Source organism: Vigna radiata, chromosome 6, assembly GCF_000741045.1.
Source record: "Vigna radiata var. radiata cultivar VC1973A chromosome 6, Vradiata_ver6, whole genome shotgun sequence".
NCBI lineage: Eukaryota > Viridiplantae > Streptophyta > Magnoliopsida > Fabales > Fabaceae > Vigna > Vigna radiata.
The window spans coordinates 7,526,435-7,540,011 of NC_028356.1; the positions used below are offsets into that span (position 1 = coordinate 7,526,435).

The window sequence follows — 13,577 nt, forward strand, 5'->3', positions numbered from 1 at the left end:
AACAGTAATATAAACAGAATAAAATATAATCTTACTTGACATATCTCTGTTATAATATCTTCGCAAGATATATCTGGTGAATATATCTGAATGATATATTTTTATGAATTGGGCCTTGAGCCCAGTGAGAATGTGGCGCTATAGTGGGCTGCTTGTCCACTAAGACCGTTCGGTTTCTAAGTATTTCCGGTCGTTGGAAATATGACACCGTACAATAGGCAAGTCCTTTGTGACAGTAGGTATTGGTTTAATTTTATTTACACTTTATGTACTTTTTTCTCCATAGTTTGTCTTTATTGTGCTTTGGGTTATCTCATGTCACGAAATACCTAAATTTTCTGTATGAATTTTAGTTAAATAATCGTATTCCTTTCTATATTTTGCAGGCGAAGAACACTTATTGCCATCGGAACCCATGATCTGGATAAATTGGAGGGTCCTTTCACCTATGAGGTTTCTTTCATCGAATTGTAGATCATGAAATTTATAATGATGTGAAATTTGGATACATAGATAACCTACAAACGTTAGGATTGAGATAAACATCTGGGTACTATGTTTAAAGAAGTAGGAGACCTACAACTTAGTCTAACTAGAAGAAGAAGTTTCTTCCTGGCCACCTTCATTGATTACATCACTGACATATTAGTATGCTCTGACTGAGAACTTATTGGTATCAAAGGAAGCACAATGAATCTTGACGTTTTTTACTGCTGTTTATTATCCAAATTGTCTCTGACGTTTTTTACTGCTCTAAACCCAATTAACAAGAGAGACCTTAATAGCTGATGACCATTTTCTTGTGTAATTTAATTATATCAAATTATTGTACATCATCTGTAAAGGTAACTCTGCTAATAAATTTCCAGGCTTTGCCACCTTCAAGTATAACTTTTATGCCACTAAAGCAGGTGACATTTATTACACTACAGATAACATCATATGATGGACTTCAAAATTTTTATGTCAACCGCCAAACTTATCTTTTGTCTTCTTTCCCCCTTTTCTCTTTGCATGGTAGGAAAGGAACTTCAGGGCTGATGAGTTGATGGAGTTCTACAAAGTAAGTTTTTTGTGTGGTTGTATTTATATTTCTTGAACAGTAAAATCGTAAGCAACTAATACTGAGAATAAATATATCAGTACTGATACTAAATTGAATTCCACATCAAGCCTTGTTATATAGAGGTTTATGAGTGTTATATGGAGGTTTATGAGATATCATTGCCTTTGTTAGACTCAGTACTGATACTGAGGATAAATATATGACCTTCCTGAGAATTGGTCTTTTCAATCACTTGTCTTCCTCCAATTTTTCATCTTCTGCCAAAACAGTAAGTAACCATGATACTTTTTCTGGACATCTGTGTCTTCAGCTAAATGGCTGACCTACGGATATTTACAATTTTATTTATGTAATAACTCTACGGATATTTATCATCTAGTCTTGCATTCACGCATTTCAATCTTGTCATATGTAATTCAAAAGAGCTTTTGAGATTGCTTGCTCTAAGTTGCATTGTCTTCTCCGTGGAACAGTTAGTTGAATCAGTCTTAAACAAGGTAGTGGAGGAGTTTGAGCATCGCGTTGCTAGCCAGGGAGAACAGGTACAATACCATTTCACCTTATTAATATATAATGTCATTCTTTTTAGGTTGATGGTGCGTAAGTTTTTGTACAGTACATGGATCCATTAGTAGGAAAGAAAACTTGTTAGTTGATCATTTTGACAAGCTGTGTTCTTGGTAATTTATTAATCTTTTGATTCACAGACTAAACTTTTAAGAGGTTCTGTGTCCCAAGGCAATGGATCTGTATTAAAGTTTGTCGTGGCAGATAAAAAGGTAATAGTACTGACCCCGTGCTTAACATATTCGAAAACCTTCTTCAAATTTGAAAATGCTGATACTTACCCGGTTCTTTAATTGACTAGATGGATAACAAGATTCCTACAGTAACAAAGAAAGAAGGATTCCTCCATAAAACCCTTGTTGACGATGAGGAATCAAAAAGACAACTTTTCAACAAAAAAGATATTCAAGTAGGGAGCAGCTAAGATAATACTAATCTTTTTCAACTTAGCAATTTTTTATTTAGAAGTAAAATATTGCCTTCTGTGTCTTTTTAAGGAACTAAAGCATACAATTCAAACCACCAAAGCTGGTATGAAGTTCCTGCAAATCAAGTTTCATGAGGAGTTCTCCAATCTAGGTAACATTATGCTTCTGATTAATTTAAGTTCTTTTCTATATCTTTTCATTCCTATATAATGTGCATTACCATTGGTGAATAAGGTGCTGCATCTTATTTGATTTTCCATTTCTCTTTATAGGCAAGCACGTTCATGGCTTAGCTCATGCTGCCTCTGGATATCATAGAGTACTTGAAGAAAATCGCAAGCTATACAATCAAGTCTAGGATCTTAAGGGTAAATTGCTGATTGACTGGCTTCTTTAAGATTATCATTAGTTATATTTGTCTCGATAAAGCTAAGATGGTTAATTTTGTTTGATCAGGAAGTATTAGTGTACTGTTGGGTAAGACCCTTTTTATCAGCACAGCAAATTTATTCGAGCACAGTGGATAATATAGACGATGGATCTATCACAATTAGTATTCCTTCAAAGAATGGGAAAGGGCGCAGATCCTTCAGGATCACTATGTGTAAGTAAATATTGATAAAAATTCTTGTCTTGCTTTCAGCGGAGGTCTTCTCTGATATGTAGCCACTCATTAGGTCTGTTCTTAACGGGAAAAAGAGGAAGAAGCTTGTTACTGAATTCTAAGAGAGTGATTAAAGTGATGACAGTAAAGTAAAGAAAGTGAAGGAAAATACAGAAAAGGGAAAGTTATGAAAGTGTATATATAAAAATCTTTCTATATTACATGCAAAACCAAATCATTGCTGCCACTCTCTTTACTCACTAATCCCTATAAAAACTCTTCCTTTATCTTTTATACACACTCTTTACCTATAAATAATATATACATAAATAACAAAAGTGCTGATAATCAATAAATAAAGTTCTCCAAAAAATATCAATACAATCAATGGAGGCTTCCAAAAATACATGCCTTAATGCTCGATTATCACTTTCCACTTTTCCTATAGTCTTTTCATATATAAAAAATCAAACAATCAAAAGGATTTATTCTGTTATGTTATATCCCTATGCTACAATTTTTATACAAAGTCCAAAGTAACACTTTTTGCTTTTGAATATTGCAAGTGCATGAATCATCTGATATTGGGCTGCTCTGTTTGCATCAATGCTTAATGGTCTTGTTGAATTTCTATTACAACCACTTATTAGTTATGAACCTGTTTGGAACAATGCAAATATCTTTATCTCATTTATTGTTTAGTTTGGAACATCTTACTAATTTTGCATATCATGCTCTGCTTTTGGCCTTTTTATCTCTAAAATTTTCAGTGGCATATCAAGTTCTCTTCTCTATCACATGCATTGTATAAAAGGTATTTTTTTTTATTGGAAGACTTTTAGGAGTAGATCAAAGACTGGTTTTAGAAGCTATCTCTTCTAATATTTTTAATATAAATTGCCAGTGTTTTGTTTAGCAGACAAAGCAGCAATAAAAATCACAGCTCTTTCTCTATTGAACAATTACCTGTTTTTTGTAGTTTCTTTTGACATATAATCAACCTTGACCTTTGTCTAGCATGGTTTTTTTTTTTTTTTTATCCATGTATTATTTGTTTCTTGAAACATATCACATTGTAACAGTTCCATATCAGTATCCAATTAACTTGTAAAACTGTAATTTAAATACGGGAGATAAGTTAATCATAATGGATTAGTTGGATAAATTGAGAGATAGTTGATACTCTTTCATTGATTTTGTTGTGATGCTTAAATTTGCTAAGTTAGGCATGAAGAAATGAATTAACCCAACTGATTTTATATTATCGATTGCTTGTTAATTGGTCTTTTACTGATGATTTAATTCCACAAGAGGAATAGTCTTACAATTATAATTTTCTAATCTGCATTATGTTTACTTAGTAGATTACTTAATCCAATGTGATCATCGAATGCTTCCTGTCAGCCCTTAACAATTTTAATTTATAAAATATAAAATGAAGAAGAATCCTTTCATGGCTTTTCTGTGGCTGTGGCCAATTTCCTGAACCTGAAGTTACCTGTGTTTTGGCAGGGTTGTGCAAAGATGACATCCAGAATTGGTGGTTCTGTTGCGGGGGTAACTGGAAATATGCTCATGGACTGCACATTATGGGCGAAACTTCTCAGTTAAATGGTTGAAAAAGAAGATACCAACCTTCAATCAAAATAGAGTTAATCTACTTCAGTCTCTGCAGGAGCTTCTCTGAAACTATTCCTAAGTTTTTCCATACCATAAAATTATCCAGTGCAGCAAGAATCATTTTTACTCCTTTGTCTGTTCACGCTATTTCTCCATGGCGAAAACCATGCCCAAGTTCAAGGGGAAACATGTGATGGGTGCAAATGGGCGCACCAACCCTTTGGTGTGGCTGATGGCTATTATCTGCACCGTGATAGCAGTGGCAGTGGTAGTTGTAGGCATTGTAGTGTTCATTGGGTACATGGTCATCCACTCCAGAGTGCCTGTGATAAGTGTGAACAATGCTCACCTTGACCTTCTTAGAAATAACTATGCTGGTTTGCTCCAAACCCAACTCACCATTGTTGTGACTGCAAAGAATGGGAATGCCGGGGCTCATGCAACCTTCTCTGACATCACCTTCAACATCAGCTACCAAGGGCAGGACATAGTTGTTCTTGTTGCAGACCCTTTTGAGGTGCCAAAGAACAGTTCAAAGGACCTCAGCTTCGTTGTTCAGTCATCATCCATACCCTTAAGTCCTGATCGGATGGAGCAAGTAGTAATGCGTGGAAAAAGAATGAGATTGAGTTTTGCACATATTTTCTCCCCTTTCTGTAGTCTCTCTGTATCTCTTTTTCATATTTGCTTCACTTAGTAATAAATGTAGATTTTCAGGTAATGAAATTCTGAATATTTTGAGTCTTGGTTTTTGCAGATGTTTAACTCGGTATGCATCTATATTGATACTGTTTAGGAAACTTAGTTGACTGAATTAAATCAATCATCTGTGTATAGATATAGAACATGTTTATCAAATTTACTTTGTTTTGCTGCAACTGCATGCCGTTGTTTTTCTTTGTTGGTTCATCCTGACAGAATAGGAAAGTAGAGATGATTTGCAGAAGCAGATTTTGGATTTAATTATACCTTTGTTTAGGTTTGTAAATGCTGATTTCAAGCAAACCAAGAAAGTGGGAAAATATTATAGATGGAAATTGAAATTATCAAGAAAGAGAATGGAAGAAACTAGAAAACAAGGCTAACATTCTTACGATATAATTTTTTTTTTCTAAAAAATCAGATAATGTTATTCTGAATTTACTTATTATCACGTACAAATGATTTTATGTCATAATATCTCTCGGCATATTACAATGGACAAATGAAAATTTGTCGTATAGTATGACGGATTTCAAAAATCAAATTGTAAATTTTTATGATGTTATAAAATGTGCAAACTTACTGAAATATTTATAGAATTATGTACCAAATAATTATGTTATAGTATATCATTTTTGTACGTCATAAAATGTCATCTTTTCATTAATGTCTATCGTTAGTCCAATTCTTAAATTTCTTAATTCATTTTTTAATGCAGTAAATTCTTTATCGATGTTCTTCCATTACACACAAACATACATTTAAACCTTAGAATTATTGATAGATACCAAACTACCTTCGAAAGAGGTTCATGCTGTGTGATCTCATCAATATTGTCCTGATCACCATCTTTGACCTTATAACGTGACAAACAACACTTGGGACAACTTCTTAACTCTACAAATTCTTTTCTATATAAAATACAATCATTAGAACATGCATGAATATTTTAATATTCTATACCCATGAGACAATATCTTCTTTGCTTTATACATTTGATCAAGTACTGTATTACTTTCAGGAAACATTTCCTCCAACAATTGAAGCAATTTTGTGATGCTTTTATCCGTCCATCCATTCAATGCCTCCTTTAAATTGATAAACCTTAAAATTGTTGATAATTGTGTAAAGTTAGTTGAATCAGAATATAATGAAGTCTCTGCATCGATAGACATATTTTCACACATCTTTTCAGTAAAGGATTATACTCTAACATCACGGATCATGTTCTCTAATCTATCATCCATTGTCGAATCAACATACTCATGTTGTATAATACTTTAGAAATCCATCGTACAAAAGATGTTCTCTAATTTTGACAAAATCCAATCTTTTCCCATTCAAACAATTCACATAAGGACACCTCATGATTATTCGATTTTCTACACTACTAGCATGACACGAACAGTATAAACTATTCCACGACTCTATCATAATAATCAATTATACATGATAAATTAAATCCAACTTCGATTAATATTTATGTTCTATAAATATAGAACAAAATTAGTTTTCAATCATGCAAATCTCACTTTTTCTCATAAAAGGTATGTTTTTATCCCATTCGAGAAGATTTTGTTTTATCATAAATAAAGTTTGCATTGTTTAAAATTGGAGGAGTACTAGACAAATCAATATATTCAATCTCAAATCGAAAAATAAGGATCACTCATTGTTTGCCGAAGGTCAAACACCTCTAGACTCAATTCTAACACATTTAACTAGTCAAATATTTCTAATCATTCACATATTTCAAATTACAAAGTAAAACATAATTTAAATACGAATTTTATCTAATAGAAAAATAATAAATACTAATTAAATTAAATAACCAATATATATAGATATTTACATTCAAACTAAGCAATAAACATTTATAAATAATAATAATATCCAATTTTATATTCTACATAACATTTTAAAAAAAGTAACAAAATTAAATAAAAATTAAAACAGAAAACTAACCTAGAGTAAAAGACCGGGAAGTGGTAGAGTGTAATGTAGACGAGAAATGATTGTCGACGACCACGAACAAGAAATTGCGATGACAACAAACAACGACCAAAAGTGATACTTGAGACAACGAATGACGATCAGTGACAAAGACCTTTCGGGAAGACAAACAACTTCTATCAAAAGGAAGGTGAAAGGCTGGTGGAAAACGTGAATATTTAACCTTGACGAAAACAAAAAAAAAAAAAAAAAAAAAAAAAAAAAAAAAACAGAAAACGACACACTCACAAAGAACAATGTCGGTGGTCCAACGACGAACAGCATCCAAATGTATTATATATATATATGTACTTTCTTACAACTGCCTAACAATCACAAGACAATTAAAATAAAAAAGAAAAGGAACAGCAAAAAATCATAACACTCTAATTATTCCTAACGATTTTCCTTTCTTTCTTACGTGCATGAGGCAGAGTCACCACATAATCAGTGTTGAGGTCGCTGAGGCTTCAGTGTAAGTTGCTTTAAATGGAAGGATTACCTTCCTTCAGTAAAGGAAAGGGAGAATGGAGAAGACGAACCTTCCTCTTCAAACAGGTCTTCAGCCACCTCCAAAACCAATTCCTCTGCCAATTGCAATGCCGGTGCTGGAGCCGGTACCAGTGCCGGATCACGATTTCGTGCTAGGATCTTCGAAGCTATTAGTCCAGCGAGAACGACGGCGAGTACCACCGTCACTACTATCAGTGGCCATTCATGAAAAATGTTACGGTGGTTGAAATCTGGATGCTTGAAGTGGAACGAAACTGGAGGCGACCTCAAGGGTGACAGAGCCGGTGACAGAGGTGACAACAGAGGCGGCATTATGTATGCAAAGCGGGAGAGAGCTTGAGGTTGTGTCGGAGTTGAAAATCGACGACCGGACCGAGACGGTCGGGATTCCGAAGCAGATTGTGATAAACGACAAGGCGAAGCTGTTCGACAGGCGGATCTGGAAGGCGTTGAAGTATCCGGTGATCGCAAAACCTCTCGTGGCCGACGGCAGCGCGAAGTCGCACAAAATGGCGCTGGTTTACAACCACGAAGGTTTGAATTCTCTGAAGCCTCCTGTGGTGGTGCAGGAGTTGGTGAACCACGGTGGCGTGATCTTCAAGGTGTACGTGATCGGGGAGCGCGTGAGGTGCGTGAAGCGGAAGTCGCTGCCGGACGTGGAAGAGGAGGAGTTGATGAAGGTTTGGGAGGATTTGTGGGCGTTTTCGCAGTTTTCAAATTTGGCAAGCGATGAAAGAATCGACGACAAATATTACAAGATGATGCATTTGGATGATGCTGAGATGCCTCCTCTGAGCTTCGTTACTCAGATAGATAAGTAATACAGTTTTCTGAACATGGGTATCGCATTCCACTATTTTATGATAGTTGTAAAGCCTCTTTATGTCCGAGTGTAGGTAACAGGAAGATTAGACAATAATAGGATGGTAGAGGTAAATTTTGTCTCACATTTTTATGTTTAAATAGGATGTTCAAACCATATGACATGTAATAGGGAATGGTTGATCAAAGGTAGAGTGAAACTGGTTTATTACAAGACTGATTTATAATTGGCTGATCTTTTTACAAAAATACTCAAGATTGATAAGTTTGAGTTTCTTAGAAAAGAAATTATGTTTTTCATAACAGCTTGAATTAAGGAGGTGTATTAATTATATAATTCAAGCTGTCATTTTCAGTTCTATCTGTATACAAGAACTATTTCTGATGTAAACAAAAAGTGCTCTCAGTTTACTTTCACAAAATTCTCCTTCCTGTTTTCTATCTCAATTCTAAAATTTTGAATAATGTATTTTTCATTACTGATTGACACAAAATTGTATCAGTTGGTGTCAATCATTCTTCCCAATTAATTTCTTTTGCTGTAAGTGATTATAAGTTATTGTGTCATGATCATGAAACATATTTCTTCTTCCAAGTTTCTTTTCTCTGATACTTTGTGGTACTTGCTAATTCTTTCCAGAAACAATTAAGGCTACAAACATTCTTTATATCATTATTCTGGAAATAATATATCCAGTAAGCTTCTTTCAAAGTCACGTGTGGGCTAGTATTCTTGGCATAACAATCAAACTATTTATCTTTATGGACTTTAATATATTTTTATTTATCTTATATTTTTATTTTTATTTTTTGCTGAAGCCCACTCATTAGGTAATGCAAATTCTCATACTCTATATCTTTTAATTTAATATTCAAATTTCTTATATTATGGGATGATAAAAAATTATACCTTTCATTTCAGTAAGATAAATTATTGTAAATATTTTACATATTAATAGGAATACAACTTTTAGTTATCATTATCCAGGTTAATAAAAATCACTATCACTAGACGTGTAACTCTAATTTATAGGCTTGCAAACCATTGGAAGATTTAGCTTAAACGGTATAAGACTTGAGTAAAAGTCATATAAAACAAATAAATTAGATTCTAAATATACCTCTTACCATTTTAATCTACAAATTTATTTTCATCTGCGGTAATAGTCTCAACATGGATAGACTTTCTATCCATAGTTATCTCTTTTATATGACTCTGTAATCTTATTACGTTATCATCCAAAAGTTGAATGCTTCCAAAATACAATATTTATTTCATATAGTTAGAAAAGTCAATAGTCTAAGATTGTTCTATTTTAGGTTTCTCTTGAGCATTTTCTACTTGATGTGTTGGTGAGTTGTTATGTGTAGTTTTGGTTTAATCTTGGAATAAAAGAATGTATAGTTTGAATGATAAGTGTGTAACTTGAAATGTAAAATATGTCAATGTGATGAAATAATTATATATATATATATATATATATATATATATATATATATATATATATATATATATATATATATATATATATATATATTGGATAGTGTATAAAGTTTATATGAATAAGGTATGATTTAAATATTAAAAAATCAAAAATATATGTGAGCATGAGAATCTTGTGAATATGTGAAATGAAAGTGAAAGAATATGTGAGCATGAGAGTCTTTACAAATATCATTATTAGAATTTTTCTATTTAAATTTTCTATCAATATTAATTATGATTATTTTTTATTAATATCAATTAAAAAAAATAAACAGATGTTGATGAAAAAAAAAAAACTCAAATATATAATATTATAAGAATAACTTCAATCAATATTAATCTAAATAATTATAGTGAACATTAATTGAAAATAATTTTAATTAACATTAAATAATGAGAAAACAAACTTTGTCAATTAAAATTCGATCAAAAATATTATTACCAATATTAATATCTTTTCACTATTAACACTAATTTAATATTTGAATACTTTTTACATTTAATAATAACTGAAATACTTTATTTAATAATAGTTTGGATTTGAGAATTTATAAAGAATTTTAAATTATTACTTTTTTAGGTATAATTTGGAAGTCCTTAATTGTATGTAGTCCAACAAAATCCTAAAATTTTAATTTCTTTTAAATATTCTAATTCAAAATAATATTTTCTCATAAAACATTTCAAATTCTAAAAAAGGTTAATATTTCTTAAAATATTTTCCAAACACACTATAAAACATATAATTGAAGAAAAATTAGAAAAGTAAGTTACAAAATGAACAGAAGAAAATGAAATAATCTTGTCAATGTTATTTATATTAATGTTATTTATATTAAGAAGTGGATTTTAAGTTTAATTTAATCATGTAAAATCAGTTTATAAAGTAAAGTTTGCACCAACTTATATATAATAAATTGACCTTATGTTGAATTAGAATTTCCAAGACACTCCATCACACTCAGGTGTATGTATATTAAGAGTAAGACTAAATATAATTTGTCCATCAAAATAAATCTCACAAGGATAAATTCTAACCCATGACTTGATACAATGTTAAGAAGTCAAATCCTAAAAAATCGATTTACACTATATTGTAAATTAGTCTTATTTCAATAACTTAGAAATTTATTAGTGAGAACGCTTATTATTACTTTATAATTAAAAATAATTATGAAGCTTTAACTAGTTGTAAATGAATTTGAATTTATTGTTTTTATATATATATTTATTCATTTTTGTTTTTTTATTCTTTCTTGTATACTTAATATGGAAAAAATAAATAAAACATTCATTTTATATTCTTTCCAATTTTAAAAATTTATATTTTTTTCTATTTCTATAGATTCTACACCAATTTTTCTATGTATGAATGTTAATTATATGACCAATTTAAGTAATTTTTCCTCTTATTTATTTTTCTGATTTTGTACTTTATTTATCCCATTTTACATTTATTATTTATATCTTGTGGTATTACTATAAAAAGTAGACAATTCCACAAGTTTCTCCAACATCACTCGTTATATTTGATAGAAGAAATGATTTATATTTTTTTCTTTGTGTTCTGTTTAGTGAATAGTCATGATAGTAATAGAGTTCATGGCGTTCCGCACACACTCCAAAAAGAAGATTTGGAGTTAGAAAGAGAATTGAAACTCATTAACAAATCTCCAGTGAAGAGTATTCATGTATTTTATATTTTTCATATATTTCATTAGCGATTTTCTTTCTTTAGTTCAATTTGATGTCGCTATTTGCTTTGATAAAAAAATCATATATACTGTATTTTTTTTTTTTTATTTTGTAGACAAAATATGGATATATTGTTGACTGTATTGATATTTATAAACAACCAGCATTTGATCATCCTTTATTAAAGAATCATAAGTTACAGGTATGTTATTTTGAACATTCTCAAATTTGTTAATTGTTATTAATTATATTTGTTTCTGTTTTATTTAAAGATTAAATATGTTTTTAATGTTTAAACTTTCACACGAAATTGAAATTTGTTGATATTCAAAAGTTTCACACATTTTGGTTTCAAAATGAATATATATAGTTTATTTAACATATTTAACACTATTTTATGATAGAGAAAACCCAGCTTTCAAAACTCATTTGAAAAGACAAGTGTGGAGAATTCTTCTACTAAATTCATATTCGGACTTGAGAAAGATGAATGTCCCAGAGGAAGTGTTCCTATCAGAAGAACAACAAAAGATAATCTCATTCAAAGCAAATTATTATCCAATGATCATGTCTTGCTTGAAAATAATCCTGGTGTCCATGTAAGTTTTTTCTTGTATAACAAAAATTGAAAATGTTAATTTATTTCTATATTCATCATCTAATCTTTCAATTTGAATAATCATTTGAATCTTCTAAATTTTGTAGGTTGCAGAAGTTTATCTTCCAATATCATTTGGTCCTTATTACAAAGTTAGTGGAACTAATAGCATTTATAATCCACAAATTAAGACAAAGGATCAATTGAGTTTTTCTCATATGTGGGTTCGAAAGGGACCTATAGATACTAGAAACGAAATCTCTTTCGGATGGCATGTGAGTTTGAATTTGGTCTTATTATCATCTTAATTTTACACATATAAAATGAGTTTTAGTTTATACTTATTATTTTAATTTGTGTGTCAATTTACACAGGTGGCTCCACGAATTTATGGTGATAGTGCAACTTATATTTTCGCAGCATGGACAGTAAGAAGAAATTTATTTATATGTTTTTATAATCTTAAACATGTTTATTTTTAAAAAATCTAATATGGTATATATTTGATGGGAATGTAGTCCGATAATTTCAAAAAAACAGGATGCTACAATGTACATTGTTCAGGATTTGTTCAAACTGATCCAGCAAAGTATCTTGGTTCTATTGTGGATAAAACATCTACCTATGGTGGAGAAATGATTGAGCATCCAATGTCTATTACACTGGTGATGTTGATGGCATAAAAGTGTGATTATAAGAAGATATTTAATGGTAAACATAACTAATAAATATTTATATATATTTCAGGACCTAAAGACAAATAATTGGTGGTTAAATATCTTGGAACATAATATTGGATATTTTCCTGGAAAATTGTTCTCAAATTTGATTTCAGCTGATGAAATAGGTTGGGGTGGAAGAACAATAACTTCTGTTAACACTCCGAGTCCTCCAATGGGGTCTGGATATTTTCCAGATAAAAATTTTGTTCATGCATGTTATTTTAGACATGTCTCATTTCAAAATATATCATTGCAAGATTATGGACCTTCAACATTTCGTACAATATTACAGAATGACAATTCTGATTGTTTTGGTGTTGACTATTATGGAGATCTCGGAAATGAAGTTGGATATTCTCTCCAATTTGGAGGACCAGGCGGTGACTGTCGAAATTGATGTAAAGAAAATGTATCTTTAACAATTTTTTTTAACAACTTTTTTCAACCGCTTATGTGTGATAGTTTGTGATTGGTCCGTTTGAAATATACAAACCAATAAAATAGTGATACATAATCTGTGGTCAAAAATTATTAAAAAAAATTGTTAAAATATCATTTTTCTCTATGCAAATAAAAACTCAATAAAATTCAACAATTCAAACTATTATTGTCAAATCTTCAATATTTACGTATTCAAATTAAAACTTTATTAATTTCCCTTCTATTATTCACATCAATTCTCTTAAATATCATTTAAAATTTTACATTCTCTGTAATCAAAATAATTAATTATCTTGCATAGTTATGAATATATTTTATGAC

At 30.7% G+C, this 13,577-nt stretch overlaps 3 protein-coding genes across 3 annotated transcripts in view; all 3 read left to right on the forward strand.

Annotated features, from left to right (window-relative positions):
- Positions 1-5,029, forward strand: part of LOC106763135 (kinesin-like protein KIN-14I) — a 12,805-nt gene extending 7,776 nt beyond the window's left edge. The window contains exons 6-17 of the mRNA XM_022782019.1: positions 219-239; positions 387-453; positions 870-911; positions 1,022-1,063; positions 1,540-1,608; positions 1,774-1,845; positions 1,935-2,042; positions 2,131-2,212; positions 2,334-2,429; positions 2,518-2,665; positions 3,436-3,479; positions 4,178-5,029. Coding sequence (XP_022637740.1) covers positions 219-239; positions 387-453; positions 870-911; positions 1,022-1,063; positions 1,540-1,608; positions 1,774-1,845; positions 1,935-2,042; positions 2,131-2,212; positions 2,334-2,419 — 589 coding nt within the window. The 3' untranslated portion in view covers positions 2,420-2,429; positions 2,518-2,665; positions 3,436-3,479; positions 4,178-5,029. The remainder of the gene's footprint in view (positions 1-218; positions 240-386; positions 454-869; positions 912-1,021; positions 1,064-1,539; positions 1,609-1,773; positions 1,846-1,934; positions 2,043-2,130; positions 2,213-2,333; positions 2,430-2,517; positions 2,666-3,435; positions 3,480-4,177) is intronic.
- On the forward strand, positions 4,440-5,081 carry LOC106763345. Its single transcript, XM_014647543.1, has 2 exons — positions 4,440-4,883; positions 5,043-5,081. The coding sequence occupies exons 1-2, from the start codon at positions 4,440-4,442 to the stop codon at positions 5,079-5,081; spliced, it is 483 nt and encodes a 160-aa protein (XP_014503029.1).
- Positions 5,082-7,809: 2,728 nt separating this feature from the next.
- Positions 7,810-13,212, forward strand: LOC106763348. The gene is made up of 8 exons (XM_014647546.2): positions 7,810-8,309; positions 11,383-11,491; positions 11,611-11,697; positions 11,900-12,094; positions 12,201-12,368; positions 12,468-12,521; positions 12,612-12,758; positions 13,108-13,212. The coding sequence occupies exons 1-8, from the start codon at positions 7,810-7,812 to the stop codon at positions 13,210-13,212; spliced, it is 1,365 nt and encodes a 454-aa protein (XP_014503032.2).
- Positions 13,213-13,577: the final 365 nt, after the last annotated feature.

Bases quoted from the DNA above. Each gene is read 5' to 3' on its own strand.
- LOC106763345 (XM_014647543.1), top strand. From the start codon at position 4,440: ATGGCGAAAACCATGCCCAAGTTCAAGGGGAAACATGTGATGGGTGCA. The intron at 4,884-5,042 runs GTAGTAATGCGT...TGGTTTTTGCAG, and splicing joins GTCCTGATCGGATGGAGCAA to ATGTTTAACTCGGTATGCAT.
- LOC106763348 (XM_014647546.2), top strand. From the start codon at position 7,810: ATGCAAAGCGGGAGAGAGCTTGAGGTTGTGTCGGAGTTGAAAATCGAC. The intron at 12,522-12,611 runs GTAAGAAGAAAT...ATGGGAATGTAG, and splicing joins ATATTTTCGCAGCATGGACA to TCCGATAATTTCAAAAAAAC. The intron at 12,759-13,107 runs GTGATGTTGATG...ACAATATTACAG, and splicing joins ATCCAATGTCTATTACACTG to AATGACAATTCTGATTGTTT.